At 36.9% G+C, this 16,672-nt stretch overlaps 1 protein-coding gene across 1 annotated transcript in view; it reads right to left on the minus strand.

The window, feature by feature from the left end:
* LOC125244357 (gastrula zinc finger protein XlCGF57.1-like) overlaps nt 1-10,997 on the minus strand; it is a 213,091-nt gene extending 202,094 nt beyond the window's left edge. Inside the window, exon 1 of the mRNA XM_048154449.1 lies at nt 10,102-10,997. Within this exon, the coding sequence (XP_048010406.1) occupies nt 10,102-10,924 (823 nt within the window). The 5' untranslated portion in view covers nt 10,925-10,997. The remainder of the gene's footprint in view (nt 1-10,101) is intronic.
* Between the last annotated feature and the right edge of the window lie 5,675 nt (nt 10,998-16,672).

A 16,672-nucleotide genomic window follows, 5' to 3' on the forward strand; every position in this document is an offset into this window, starting at 1 on the left:
GAGCGTTCTTCATGAAGTGCAGAGGGGTGCAACACTGCCTACAGATGTTGCAAGTAGCTCGCTTTCTACAGTTTTTGGAGATATGGCCGATTCTGAGACAACCAAAGCACATCTTGTTGTTGATGATGAATCTTTTCTTCTCCTTAAGAGGCACTGTGGCAAACTTTTCACATTTGTATATAAAGTGACTTTGCTGGCAGCAGACACATTCAATTTGTCTCTTATCCTGAGTGGCAGAAGGGCTGGGTTTGGAGCTGTTCTCTTTTTCTAATGCACTCAAACATTTTGCAATGGGTTTAACATTTTGCATCAGAGCACTGGCTTTGAGACATTTCTGATCCTTCCCAGGCTTTTCATCTACATGTTTTAAAGCATGTAGAGAGGAAACGGGATTACATTACATGCCTCCTCTGCCACAATGTCTGAAAACTCAGTGAAACTTGGGTATAGCCTCCCATTATCTAGTGCTTTAGTGACGTACCTATTCCAGCGTGTTGTAACCCAGTCAGGAAGTTTCTGCAGCATTTTTTGGTTTTCTTCACAATCGTCCAAAACTTCTAGACCTTGTACATGAGGCATTGAATTTTTGCAGGAGATGAGGAAATCACTAAACTCCCTTAACTTCAGTGATTCCTTAGGTCCGATTTTTGGCCAATTACTCAGCTTTGCCCTAAATGCTCTTTGAACTACAAAAGGGTGTCCATAGTGTTTGTTCAGGGCATCCCAAGCTTGAGTGTATGCATCCTCATCACTCCTATAAAAGGTTCCCTCTAGTACACTAAGCGCATCTCCACTTATGTACCTTTTAAGATAGAACAGCCTATGCGCTGGGGTTGTGCAGTTCGTTTCAATCGAAGCTTTAAAGCAAGTGCGTCATTCAGTGAACTTGAGTGGATCACCTGTAAACGTGAATGGCTCTGGAGCTGGAAGTTTGGTCATCATCAGGGATTCTTTTAATGCCTTCACTAACAAGACCTCATCTACTTTCGTCCCAAGCATTTTTTTCTGTTGGACGCCTTTCTCTTTTTGATCTCCTAACTTCTTGCTCAACTCATGATGATGATTCCTGGAGTCTCTTATTAACTTCCAGATCTACATTAATTTCTCCTAAGCATTCTTCACATTTTTGTCTGTCTGAGACATCAATTTCAGTTTCTAATTTCCCCTCTAATTGTGCCTTTTCATCTTCAAGAGCTTGAATCACTTGGTCTAAAACACTGTCTGATCTATTTTGATCCATGTTGGTAACTTACTTTAAACCACACTATTATTCAGCTTTAAACACTAATAGCAAGCTGTAATACCACAAGAAAATGCTCAATGACAATTATTAAACAAGTTACACACTTCTATAAACTAAGCAAATATTTGTTTCAACCATTTGCATACAATTTCAACTATAAAAAAATGTTAAGGCAGCATCAACCAAGAAATTAAATTTCAAGCTGAAAAGATACAGTCTGACCTGTGAATCCAAAGGTAGCAACTCTTATTGACAACCGAATTGTCATAAAACTTTGCAATGTTGTCGCCTTGTGGCTATCTCGTCACTGCAGCAATAACTTCTTGCATTGCTCTTCTGCACGGCAAGGAATGCAGTCACGATAAACAATGGAGTTTCAATGCGACGAAATCGCGTTGCTCCCTGAATGGCGACATCTTCTCCATCACCAATAGCTGCAATTTTCCAGCGGGGTCGATTGGATCTTCACGTCGAAGTCTGACAACGATCTTTCTTTTTCCACGATCTGTCACTCTTCCAGGGAATGTGAATACACGTTTTTTTTCACTATAACGGCTCCTGAATTTTTTCTCCGTGACTAGAAAAAACACGGTTCAACTGATGCCTTTGATTGCTTCAATTTTAATGTCTTCTTCTTAGGAGTAGAGACAGTCGACATCACCCATCAAATGAACACAGTGAAAAAACTGAAAATAAATACAAATTACAATCAAATTTGTGAAGTGAAATTTGCCATGACGTCGTTCAATTAAGCCCATAGCTTATTAAACATAATACACACTGTGACACAGTAGCTACCTTAAATTATGAACAAAATATAAGCAAACATACCGTGTGCCTTCCAATAAGGATCCAGGAGGTATTATGAGACATCTTCTTATCAAATTCTCAATCTTTGTGTCAGATCTGGGCTGGATTTCCCCATAACGTTGTCTCTTAGCGCGCTACGAAGACTCTAAAGGTAGACCTTAACTTTAGATATACCGTTTCTAGGCGTGTTCCCCGAACTATACCTTATGTTATGAGGTTTCTTAAGGTATATCTTCTTAAGTGTGATGTTACCAGGTGCTGTCCATGGCGCTGGTGCTGAATTGGTTGATATCGATGGCTCGAGAATCAATAATTCACTCTATACAGGGGCTTCTTCACTGCATTATGTGAGAAATCAGTGTTCTTTATAAAAAGAAGCACTTCAGAAGTATAAATTGCATTTATCAGGACTCATGGGATGTTATAAAATGAATCCAAATTGCAAACTAAATCTATATTGTAATTTATTAAAATTACGCCACTGTGTGGAAGTATGTTTTGTCGCGCGATGCGTTTGCACGGCAAATAGAGCTGTCGGATATACGAAATCTTCCCCGAAATACATAAAAGTATGTGGCCGGTGATATATGTCTTAAGGTATAATTTAAGAACGACGTAGAGTTAAGAAGGTTTCGGGAAACCCAGCCCAGATCACCTCTCAATTGTCATCACATCATGTTTTCCGTTGCTCACGCAGCAAAAAAAAAATAAATAAATAAAAAAAAAAAAATCACATATCAAACGCTAGTCATGTACTCCACTAGATGTCACTATTGTTAGCTATCATGCAAATAAAATATACAATACACGAACAAACAAGTATTCAATTATTTATATTTATAACAACATTTATAACAAAAATAAACTTTCAAGTGACCAAAATATTCAGCGAGAAAATGCTCTTTATCTGCGACATCTAAAGTGCTTTAGCGCTGATCCAGAGCCAGACGCGCGCTTCCCGCTTATGTATCACAACTATTCGGTGTTTTTAAGTTATAGTCAACAAGTTTGTGAATATTTTGAATAAGAAAATGAAAAAAAAAAAAAAAAAACGATATAAACGCGATACCTACATGTCTGTCAGCTGCATGACGCGTCTCAAAGGAATTAAAACTGTTCAAAAATAACGGCCTTAAACTCGCGCTAATGGGGGCTCCGCGCATAAAAAAGACATTTATAATTTGTTAAATTCAAATTACACTGATGTCTACGGAAGCTGCAACAATAACCCTTTCAATTATAATTTGACGAAGTGTTTTATTCATATCAGATACACATTGTTTATGAAACAATAAAGTTTACTCTATTCTTCTCTCAGTTCACCGGCCACATACTTATATGTATTTCGGGGAAGATTTCGCATATCCGACAGCTCTGACTGCCGTGCAAACTCATCGCGCAACAAAACACATTCACTTCCACATATTTTACAATCAGAATATATCATAAAATTCATGATATAGTAAACAAGTTTGTAAATATAAAAAAAAAAAATAAATAATAAATAAATAAACGATATAAACACGAAACCTACATGTCTGTCAGCTGCATGACGCGTCTCCAAGGAATTAAAAATTTGTTCTAAATAACGGTCGCCTTAAACTCGCGCTGATGAGGGCTTCGCACCCCCAGAATATAGATAAATTACAATATAGATTTAGTTTGCAATTTGGATTCATTTTATAACATCCCATGAGTCCTGATAAATGCAATTTCTACTTCTAAGTGCTTCTTTTTTATAAAGAACACTGATTTCTCACATAACGCAGTGAAGCAGCCCCTGTTTAGAGTGAATTATCGATTCTCGAGCCATCGATATCAACCAATTCAGCACCGCCGCCATGGACAGCACCTGGTAACGTCACACTTAAGAAGATATACCTTAAGCAACCTCATAAGGTATAGTTCGGGGAACACGCCTAAAAACGGTACATCTTCAGTTAAGGTCTACCTTTAGAGTCTTCGTAGAGCGCTAAGAGACAACGTTATCGGGAAATCGAGCCCTGATCTCCAGCTTAACTAACATAGTAGCCTACGGATGCAAACGTTGGTTAATGATGTCACGCAGGTGGTGAAATAACTTATTTAAATTAATCTGTTTGAGATACAGATTTTTGCTGTATTTGTGCTGCAAATAACGGACATGGCATCTGATGACTAATTCCTCAGTTATCTTATTGATTTTACATTTTTGCTCTTAGTAAACCTGTGCATGTCTGCCTTGCCTTGAAATGAAAAGTATTGATGTTTTTAGTTACAAACCCTAAACTGAACTTATTTGTTAAGTTTAAAAGCAATTAATTAAAAACTATAATTACAATAAAGACATTTCAAAATAAAATATATTTGAACAGGTGTTTTTGCAAAGTAAATAAATCTTTACAATGGAGATGAACGCGCTTCTGTCTCTCTTTCTCTTCCTCATTTAAAAACTTTCAACACATCGGCCATGGATTCAACAGTTTCCATTCAAACAAACAAAACATTCTTTATAGTTGCTATCATAATGGCAAAATTCCAAATAACAGTGTTGTTTAATTATGTTTTTTTGTTTGTTTGTTTGTTTTCTAACAGATGAACTACCTTCGATCGCTTGGAGGAACAAATTCAGGGGCAGCCGTGCGCAAAATGTTGCGCAAGGTTGCATCAAATAACGTATTGAGTGCCTACAGCTTATAAGGAAAAAAGGGCAAACTAGCCTTTAAAGACTTAATTATATGCGATATAATTATAGGCAAGTTTTTTCCACAACTGCTATCAATCATTTTTTTGTATTTTGCACTTTGAAATAAAATAAATATTGTTATGGTACCATATCTCAAATCTAACACCAATTTTCACATAATCAACCTTCGATGTTATTCTTTCTTCTAGGAGCAACGCAAAAGATTTTTAAGTCTTTAAAGGCAACTGACGTGGAAGACCTTATTTCAATGGTGCTAAAATTTGCCCCACACAGGCATTTAAAACGGTAAGCAATAATGCTAATTTTGTTTTGAGATTATCAATTATCAATACTATGTCAATATTAAGAGTTGGTGGTATTAAGAGTTTTTTGTCATTGATAGGCTCTTTTTTATTACTCAGTAGGCCTACTCTGAATGTGATGTTCAATTTATATCATGGCATGACTCATCAATTCTATTGAGTAGATTTATGGCCTAAAAACTAGACTATTTCTATTATTAAATGATAAATATTAAACAAGTAATAAAAAATAGAGACTCACTTTTCTCAAATGGATGCACACAGTTATTAATAATTAACCCAAACATCGCGACTTCTGGAACAGTCTTCCTGTGGCGCAGCTGTTTTGTCATGCGTATTTCTCATGCGCAATTGCTTCCAGCACATCTACTAATGGCCACTAGATGGAGCTTTTGCGCTACATTTGTAACAATTATTAACTAACTTTTAACTAACAAAAACTAAAATTATTAAAAACATTTATGCTAATCGAAATAAATAAACCTGAAATATAATAAAATATAAATATTAGTTGAAAAACTTAAACTAAACGAAAATGAGAAATGCTGCTCTAAACACGAAATATATTTCACTCAAATGATTAACAGATTAAAAAAAATGAAAGAAAAAAATCAAGTAATATACCATATGCTGAGTTTCGGTTCATTTTTGAGAAGCTCAAAGGAAAAGGAGACGGCCGACAATTACTTTTGTTTTCTTTATTTTACAAGCAATGTTTTGTTTTTATTGTGAGTGTAAAAAAACAATAAGCCTTATATAGTTAACCCTTCAAAGATTCGAATGAATGATGTTACTCTTATGACCATAAACATCTAAGTATTTTAATTTTTTTCCGCTTTTATAAGAAAATTCAAGTGATCGCCCCGGCGCCTCACGCGGACGCACAACATAACAATTTTTAGTAACTTGACATTGCAGCCTGTTCGTTGTCAAAATAAAAGTGCTCATTTTAAATAGTCTGTGTACAATCACAAAGTTTAAATAATAGTTTAGCATCCAAATACATCGTGATATAACATTTTGATTTGTGCCAAATGAGAGAGGTCAATAACGCCGGTTTCTGTTTCAAGCTTTAAATGAATTCATTTTGGCTTGATGTTTATATATTAGATTTTTCAATATTGTTCTGTTCTGAATACTAGTAAGTTTTAAAGATTTGTTGTAGAGTGAACCCAGTTCGTGCTGGTGGAAAGGGGGTAAGGGTCAGCTTCCAGGTGGACCAGTTTGAGGAGGGAAACGGTAGTTAGCAGGAATCTCTAATTGGTATATCAACTCATTTATTTGCTTCTGAATTTTGAAAGGACCAACATACCTGGGGCTGAGCTTCATGCTGGGTAGCCGCAGCTTGAGGTCCCTTGTTGAAAGCCAGACCCGTTGACCTGGTTGGTAGGGAGGATGTGGGCGACATCGTCGGTTGGCTTGGAGTTTCTGTACCCTCACCGCTCTCTGCAGACGGACGTGTGCGCTGTCCCACACCCTCTCGCTATGTCGGATTCAGTCATCCACTGCAGGGACCGAAGAAGGTTCGCCAGACCACGGGAACAAAGGAGGTTGATATCCAAGGACGCACAGGAAGGGGGTCAGGCCAGTAGAGGAATGAGTCAGGGAATTTTGAGCATATAAACTGACGTGAGGCTGATATTAATGTCCAGGTGTTTATAGAAGGCTCTCCAAACTTGGGACGTGAATTGTGTTCCTCGATCGCTGAAAATATCGTCAGGTAAACCATAATTCCTGAAGACATGGTGAAAGAGCGCTTGAGCAGTCTCCATAGCTGTGGGGAGACCCTTTAGAGGCACCAGGCGACAGGACTTGGAGAACCGGTCAATTATGACCAGGATAGTAGTGAAGCCATTGGAAAGTGGTAGATTGGTTACAAAGTCAATGGAGAGATGGGACCAGGGACGTTGCGGGATGGGTAGCGTTTGGAGGAAGCCTGAAGGTAATTCTTTGGGGGTCTTGGACTGAGCACAGAATTGGCAGGCTTTGACATAAGTAGTTACATCTCTAGTCATTGAGGGCCACTAGAATGAATTCTGTAGCAAGTGAAGGGTGCGAGATATACCTGGATGACCGGCGCTAATAGAGGTGTGGACCCATTGCATTACTCCATGACTTAAATTTTGTGGAACATACTGCTTGTTAGGAGGACAGTTCTCAAGTGCAGGATCTTGCAGTTGTTCTCTCTGAATCTCCTCCATTATGTCCCAGGTGACAACAGATGGAGAAAGAATGCATTCTGGTGTGAGGGTTTCAGTGTGGAGATCATACCTCCTGGATATTGCATCTGCCTTACCGTTTTTGCTGCCTGGTCGATATGTCACAGTAAACTGGAATCAGGTGAAAAATAGGGACCAGCAAGCCTGGTGTGGGTTGAATCTTTTAGCATTCTATTCTAGATTTTTGTGGTCGGTTATTACTTGAAAAGGATGGACTGCTCCCTCAAGCCAGTGTCTCCACACTTCGATGGCTGCTTTCATGGACAGAAGTTCTTTATTCCACACATCATAATTCCTCTCTGCTGCGGTTAACTTTCTCGAGAAGAATGCACATGGGTATAGTTTACCGGGTTGGCCGTGACTTTGAGAGAGCACAGCTCCTACACCGCAGTCAGAAGCGTCTAATTCCACCACAAACGGGAGATCCGGATTAGGGTGTTTTAGGATGGGGGCTGTTGTAAACCTTTCTTTCAACAATTTGAATGCCTGGCTGGCCTCTTCTGTCCACCTTAGCTTGGTAGGTTTTTCTTTCAAGAGAGAGGTCAGGGGAGAAGCAATCATACTGTAGTTTCTGATAAAGTGTCTATAAAAGTTGGCAAACCCCAAAAACCTTGAAGTTCCTTCACAGTGGCTGGTTGAGGCCATTCTGTGACTGCTTTGACATTGAATTCATCCATCTTTACCACCTGGTGGCTGATGTGGTAGCCCAGGAATGACGTCTGTTGGACATGAAATTCACACTTCTCTGCCTTAACGTATAGTTGGTTTGGGAGTAGACGAGCATGGACTGTTCTGACATGGTTCACATGTTCATCTTTGGATTTCGAGTTGATAAAATTATCAACAATGTAAGCTATTACATACTGGTTCAGAATGTCCCAGAAGATCTCATTAATGAAAGACTCAAATACGGCGGGAGACTTGGCAAGCCCATATGGCATAACTTGGTACTCGTAGTGCCCCCTAGTGGTGAGGAAGGCATTTTTCCATTCGTCGTCCTCCATGATTCTGATCAAATTATAAGCACTCCGTAGGTCAAGTTTAGTGTAAATGGTGGCCTCACGGAGCTGCTCCAGGGCTGAGGGAACCAATGGAAGAGGGTAGCGGAATTTAACAGTAACATTTTTGAGTTCCCTATAATAAATGCATGGCCTCAACCCTCCATCCTTCTTTTCAACAAAGAAAAACCCTGCAGCAGCTGGAGAAGTTGAGGGTCGGATGAACCCTGAGCTTAGAGCTTCTTCAATATAATCTTCCATGGCTTGGGTCTCCTTTACGGACAGTGGGTAGACTTTACTTTCCGGGAACACGGCGTTGGGCAGTAACTCTATAGCACAGTCCCAAGGGTGATGAGGTGGTAATTGCATGGCTTTGGTTTTGCTAAAGACTTCTGCCAGATCGTTATAACAGTTGGGGATGTTAACAGTCTTGTTCGTTTCTGGGCTTTTAATACTCGTGGTTAAACATGGTTGGGGGGCTTGGGAAAAACAATGACTTCTGCAGAAGTTGGACCAATTAATCAACTCACACTGATGCCAGGAAATAATGGGGTCATGAATGTATAGCCATGGAAATTTGAGAATTACTTCATGCTTAGGTGAGTCAGTGACGTATAGGGAGATTAATTCTTGATGGAATAAACTGACTTGAAGAGTTAATGGCTTGGTCTGGTGGGTAATTCCTTCCCCAATGGTGTTATCATCTATGGCCTTGATTTTGATGGGAGGGTTGCATGGTTGGGTGGCAATGAACAAAACATCAGGGGAATCCAAAAGGCAGAGATGGGTAAACAGGCAAAAGGTCCAAACACAATAATCAGTCCAAATCAGGCTACCAAAGCAAGGGGAAAATCCAACAGACGTAATCAGGGTAAACAGGCAGAATCATACATTAAACAAACAGGCAGGAGTAGAGAAAAACACTCGGTAAGGCAGATAAACTGGCAATACTTCGCAAAGGGAAAGTGCACAGCCACACACTGAAATACTGAACAAACAGGAAGTAAGAGTAGAAGCAAAAGGAGTGAGACACAGTCAGTACTCAGGTGAGGGCTCCCTCTGCTGGCGTGGCGTTACACTAATTAACTAATAAAACACTGATTCAGACTCAATCCAGTTTTAATGTGAACAGGCTCTCAGGTCAAACATCAAAACATTTCATTCCGATATTGATTGATCATTGTTTAGATTAGCTGATCGGATTGATCACTTGTACCTTAATAGTTTTTTTATAATGATTGCAGTTGTTTGTTCTAGTGGATACAAGGTTCACATGCTTCTGCTTTAAGACTCATTTACACACTTAAAACAATATTTTATGTTTGTTTGTGAAACATTTTCTTTTCTTACTCTTGACCTCCAGTGAGAAGAATGACATTAACTTAAATCACATATTCCATGTTTTTATTTCAGACTTTTCAGATACCAACTCCTGTCCAGATAATCCTGTGATCTGTAATCTTCTAATGGACAGAAATGGTTCTGTGAAAAGCTTATCTGGAAACACTATACTGGGAGATACCAGGTTTAAAGAGCACGAGTCTGAAGTGTGTGATGGTAAAACACAGATGGGAGAAAAGCAGGTGCATGTGTTTATTTCTCCAGATCTACTGGATCCAGATCTGAATGAAAAAGCAGCTGGTCCTGAAGTTCAGAAGTTCAGGAGAAGATTCAGATTTTCCAAGCAGACACTAATCAACCACCAAACCGTCTTGCCGCTTATTGTGGCTTTAAGGAAACTACTTTGTTTCTCAGCACATAAAGATGAACTACTTATTGGATTTCAGACTGTGGTGATGTGGTTTCTCCACTGCATGGATCTTCATGTGTACCTTCAGGTTACTTTTAAAAGTGAAACTCTTTCCACACTGATCACACGTGTGCGGTTTCTCTCTGCTGTGGATCCTCTCATGTCTTTTCAGAGATGATGACTTATTGAATCTCTTGTCACACTGTGAACACTTGTAAGGTTTTTCTCCAGTGTGGATGATCTCGTGTGTTTTCAGAGATGATGACAGATTGAATCTCTTGTCACACTGTGAACACTTGAAAGGTTTTTCTCCAGTGTGGATGATCTCATGTGTTTTCAGTGTTCCTGACTGATTAAATCTCTTGTCACAGTGTGAACACTTGTAAGGTTTTTCTCCAGTGTGGATCTTCTCATGTGTTTTCAGAGATGATGACTGAATGAATCTCTTGTCACACTGTGAACACTTGAAAGGTTTTTCTCCATTGTGAATTCTCTGGTGATGTTTTAAACTGTTTGCTGCAGTAAACGTCTTCTCACACTCAAAGCACATGTACTCTCTCACACCAGTGTGTATTTTCTGATGTTCTTGTAAATAATACAGCCGTGAAAAACTCTTTCCACACACAGAACATGAATGTGGCTTCTCCTTTGTATGAACTGTCAGATGTTTCTTCAGATTTGATGCCCAGAGAAATGTTTTGCCGCATTCATTACATGCAAATTTCTTCTCTCCGGTATGAATTGCACTGTGAATCTCAAGACTTTGTTTTGTTGTGAAACTCTTCCCACACTGATCACATATGTGTGATTTCTCTCCAGTGTGAACTCTCATGTGTTCCTTAATTTGTCCTTTTTGTGTGAATCTCTTCCCACACTGATCACATGTGAACGGCTTTTCTCCTGTATGAACTCTCATGTGAACATCAAGATGTTGTTTGGTTGAGAAACTCTTTCCACACTGAGTGCAGATTGTAGATTTCTTGTCTCTTTTCTTTAAAAATGTCTTTTTAGTCTTTGAGTGACTCAAAGGTTTTTCTCCAGGTTTGTCATGATGTTTCTCCTCCACTTCACTCAGTTCTTCACTCTCCTCCTTCACTTCCATCAGCTCTGAAATTACAAAAATAGTTAATTTTCAGTATATAAAAGTAATTCAAAATGAGGATTATGAAGTGAAAGAACTTAAAAGTGAACCTTCATGTACTGAAGTAGACGACTGCTATACAATATTCTGATCACTTTGATGCCTTTTATATATTATGTCCCTGAAACAATTATTATATTTAAAACATTATAGACAAATCAAAAGTTTCTGTAGTGAGAATTATTAAATATGTTGATGAATCACAATTATTGACATATTTTGACACCAACTTTTATTTATGAATAACTTCTACATTTTATGAAAAATACAACTTTATCAATAACTATAAATCAGATTTTGCTTAAGTCAAGCTTAAAACCATGTCAGCCATTCTAGTGAATTTACTTGATACAGTTTGGTGTTTTCTGATATTACTGTTTTTTATTTTGAAACATGTCTAAAATTTTGGTTACGTTGTTGCAAATTTTGAACAAGATATAAAATAAATGTAAAATAATCTGTATTTTGACCTGATGTTGACAATCAATATGAACATTTTTCAAATCTCACTTTACTGGCCATTTGTTGAATATTAGATTAACTGCATATCTAGATATTGGTGTCACATTGTGAGAAATAACAGTATTGTCTTTAATTAAAGCTGTTTATAGGATTTTCTCATATATCCTGACTCCAATAATCAGTTTCTATCAGCAAACACTCAAAATAAAGTGAGATGATCTGAATGTCTTGTTGAATGAGTATTGATAGTCTGAGGATCATCAATATTAACAGAGAAACTGCTGAAAACACTCTTTATTTCATGTCAATAGTTCCTGTTTTCAACTCATTTATTATGCTGATGTCTTCAGATCTGCTGTAAATTGACACTTAAAGCTCATTTCATTGCTATCAACAGACTGAGGGGATTTGTGGACCTCAAATATGAACAATTATTTTTGTCTTTGTGCTTTTAACTGACTTTCTTACAGTTCTTTACTACTTTTCTAGATATCTGTCAATATTTTAATGGAGAAACAGAATGAAGTTCTGAATTAGCATAAGATGCTTTAAAATAGACAGGTATACATGCTTAATGCGTTTAGTTTATGGGTGAAATACAAAAAGGGTTAATATAGCACAAAAAATAATTAATTAAAAAAGAAAAGTAATTTGAAACATTAAAACAGACACATTTCTTTTAGTGGGTTTTCTATGTAAAATCACTATTGTACATTTCATTTGATGCAGACACTACAGTTTGATATCTGGACTTTAACCCTATAAAAACAAACACAGTAACCGATTTATTTATTTTTTGGGCAGATCAGGGGTGGTGTATTCCAGAAAGCAGGGTTAACTTACTGTCACATATACCCTGAACTCTCGGTTGATTAACCCAAACCTTGCTTACTCAAGGTATGCTGGTTCCAAAAATGCGTCCGGGAGTAAGTTCAGCCAACCCAGAGTATGTTCCCGGTTAACACACTAGACCAGGGCTATTCAATTGGCGGCCCGCGGGCCACATGCGGTCCTGAAGCAACCTCCGAGTGGACCAGCCTGTGGTCCCGCCCATAGACTTAATAAATAAATATATATATTATTTATAAATTAATATTTAATATAATTTAATTTAATTATTAATATATATATATATATATATATATATATATATATATTATTATTATATATATTATAAAGTAAATATTATGTATATGGTCCCGCCAAAAACGTGCATTCATACGTAAATTCATACCACGTAGTCTAGCAACACACAAACAATGCAGAGCGTGCCGGTAGTAGCCTAGATTACTATCAATATGACTTTCTCAACAGTGAAATGTAAAACTGCTAATGAAATACAGTGAAGGAGGGATAGGCGGAATTGCGCTGAATGACACACAACAGAAACGATCAGTTCTCCTCGCGCCTGAATAGGCAAATGCACGTGCACACAGATGTCTAAATATCCATCGTATGGAGTATCTCACGTGAATACAGTCAGTTATGGCTTAAGTGGACGTAAACAGGTGGCCAATAACTGGATATGCATCAGTTACGTCCATGCAGTCAGTAGCACAATTAAATATGCCTACCTGTCTGTTATTAATGTTAATCAAACAACAAAAGATGTTATATAAATGTAGGCTATATGTTAAATATACCTACTGTATCTGAAAAAAGATTATTTTGAATTTACTATTGTTTTTGTAATTTGCTTCTTTGTTCTTTTATATAGTCTAACACAAATAACTTATAAAATGTCTCATATTAGCCCATGCTCATATTGTCCACCTCTTGCCCACCTGTACATACCAGCTGATATACAATGTAGTCTTGATTTGGGTGGTCAATCTGCATTTAAAAGTTTGAAAGGGTTTTAAATCTTCTAAATCATGTAAAATGACTCAAAATAAAGTAATTTAAGTATAACAAAGTCAACTTTAATCATATAAAATGTAATTTACCAACATCAAAATTGTGGCCAGTGAAAATGCTGAGTGGCTAGTAACTTTGGAAAACCACTAGCCACAGTGGCTGGTGAGCAAAAAAGTTAATGTCAAGCCCTGATTGCATCTTACAACTGGAGCTGTGCAAACTGATCAAAGTTAAAAGAGAAATGATGAATAAACCTTATGTTTTTCAATAAATTTGTTTGTGTTGGTTTTAAAATTTGTCATTACGAGCTGCTTCGCCACTGAAATGACTGGCCCAGCTAACCTTCTTGGTTTGAAAATCTGGCCCAACTGAATTTGTAATTGAATAGCTCTGCGCTGGACATTCTCAACAGAGCGACGAATCGATGATTCACCATGGAAACAGACGTTACGAAAAAGCACGCCATTCTACTTCATTCTTCTTTTGTTTAATGGCAATATACATAACCTACTTGGTGCACATCACCACCTATTCATTTTTAATCTTAATATTGTTTGTTTGATGCTAATTATTTAATATATATCACATATATGATATGTATTTTATTATAGAAATTATAGCATAGAAAATGTCCTGTTATAAAGGATAAAAAGCAGATCCATGTGTGAGATGACAAAATAAATTCATATATTAGAATTGAATAAATATTTATATATTCAATAATACAACATTGTGTATATAACTGTAACTATATAACAAATTTGGATACATTAATATAACCATATTGATAATATAATACGCATCTGAATTCCTCTTAAGCTAACTAACCCTTGAAAATAACCTGCTCCAGAGCAAGTTTCTATGGCTACTTACATACCCTAAAAGTTACCTCCATTTTTGGAACCGAAAGTTGAGGTTATCCGCTTACTTACTCTTAAACATACCCAGGTATGTCACATAACCACACTTGGTAGACAAAAAACAATGCTTTCACAAAAAAAGACCAAGACATAGTGAAGGGAGGCTGCTAAAGGCCGTTCATCATTGCAAACATGTTCTAAACTCCAGCATGCCAACGAAAATTAACAATGGATTTACTACGAATAATAAAAAAAAAAAGGTTACTGTAGTTATTCCATGGTAACCACAAATCAACTATAATTCTGCTACAAAAACCACAGTTTAACTATAGCATTTGTGTGGTTCAATAGAAATGGTAATCAACACACCAGAAACCATGGTTTTATTAAATGGTACAGTATTTATTGTATTCAGACAGGTTTGTTGTCTTATCAGGCCTATAAGGAAACTCAACTGCCAGCCTGTATGGAGAGGTTCTTGAGACTCAAACAGCTTTATTTGCTGCCTTCTTAATACAATTAATTTGACAGAAACTTTCCTTTAATAAGCCTTTAACTGACTGAGTTCTTCTGTGCTCTGAATCACTCACAAATCCTTTAACAATTCAATAATCTATGTTCAGTTTTTGCAGAATATTGTTTTCATGACTTCAAGGAATTGCACTGTTTCATGATTTTCATCTTCAGAAAGATCTTTCTTCCTCTCTATATTGCACAAGTACTATGACATGCTGAATAATGCAGAACAACTTATTTAAGTAGGCTAGATTTCCATTTGCCAAAGAAGACCTGGCAAACTATTGAACAAAGCTGTCTGAGACTGGTTATCTAAAAAGTTATGAGAAATAATTTTTATTTTACTGAAATCCAACTGATAGGTCATTTGGGTTATAATTTGGAACACATTGTATAGATTTATGCAGTATAATATTAAATTAAATGTATTGTACTTCACTTCAAGATGAAACTGAGGCAGACTCAGAGAGTGAAGGAGATCCACTGAGCATCAGACTGAGAGTAAAAGAATATGCTAGAAATATGCTAAAGACAGAAAATAAATGATGCGAATAGAAGAATAATTACAACAAATTAAATTCAATTAGACAAAAATGTAAATTGAATTAGCACTAATCTAAATTAAGGTAACAATATGTGACTGTAAATATTTTGTTATTCATTCTCAATTTTAAGATGATATTGCCTATAGCCCGGGATACACTGCACGATTTTTGGCTGTCCCAGATGAACGATTGCCATCGTGAAACAATCATGGCGATTTCTGTGATCGTGGCTCTTAATCGGTGGTCTTATGTCGTACAGTGAGAGAGGTTCAAAGACGTCCGTTTTCCAGGTCTTGTGACCAAAGATAGCCTACGATCATTTTCTGACAGTGTCATAAATTCAGCATGATCATCTCACAGTGTGGCTGGTCAGTAGACATGGGTCGTAGCAGCAAACAATGAAGATGTGACATGGAATCAAAGCGACATGATTTTCAAAATAAATTACAGAGGATTAGAGAAGCAGTAATTTATCAATTTGCAACAAGCATATTTTCATACTCATAAGGCATATTCAGACCTTTATTTTGAAATGGCAATGAACATGAAAAATCATTAAAGATTGGTTGAAACATGTTTGTTTTCATGCCAGGAGTTCAAAAGATAACATCCATTCATTTTTAAGAGAAAAAAAAGGTCTGAAAATGTTTTTAATAGAAAAAAAATTAAAATATAACCCACATACATGTTGTTTTTATGTTTATTAGAGGCTGAATTCATATCAAATTCTGACAAACTTCCCATACTACTTCTATATAGGATGTCTACTTCATAAATTGCATGAAAATAATGAAAATATATGGTTCAGATCACTCAAACCATATATGGAAATGGAGGTGCCTTTATATGGTCAGTAATGGAGCTTGGGTGTCATCTAGTGAAGAAGTGTGGTACTGCGCCCAAACAAAATCTTACTGAAAGCTCATTTTTTGAGATATCAACCTGAAATTTGGAACACAACTTGTTCAGATGTCTACCTTCCAAACTATTCTTGAATTACAACCATTTAAGTTTGGATAGTGCATTTTCATGTCTATAAAAAAAGTGGGGGTGACAGTTAAAGGTCCCGTTCTTTGTGATCCCATGTTTCAAACTTTAGTTAGTGTGTAATGTTGTTGTTAGAGTATAAATAAAATCTGTAAAATTTTAAAGCTCAAAGTTCAATGCCAAGTGAGATATTTTATTTAACAGAAGTCGCCTACATCGAACGGCCAGTTTGGACTACATCCCTCTACTTCCTTCTTTAATGACGTCACTAAAACAGTTTTTTGACTAACCTCCGC

Source organism: Megalobrama amblycephala, linkage group LG1, assembly GCF_018812025.1.
Source record: "Megalobrama amblycephala isolate DHTTF-2021 linkage group LG1, ASM1881202v1, whole genome shotgun sequence".
NCBI classification, from domain to species: Eukaryota; Metazoa; Chordata; class Actinopteri; order Cypriniformes; family Xenocyprididae; genus Megalobrama; species Megalobrama amblycephala.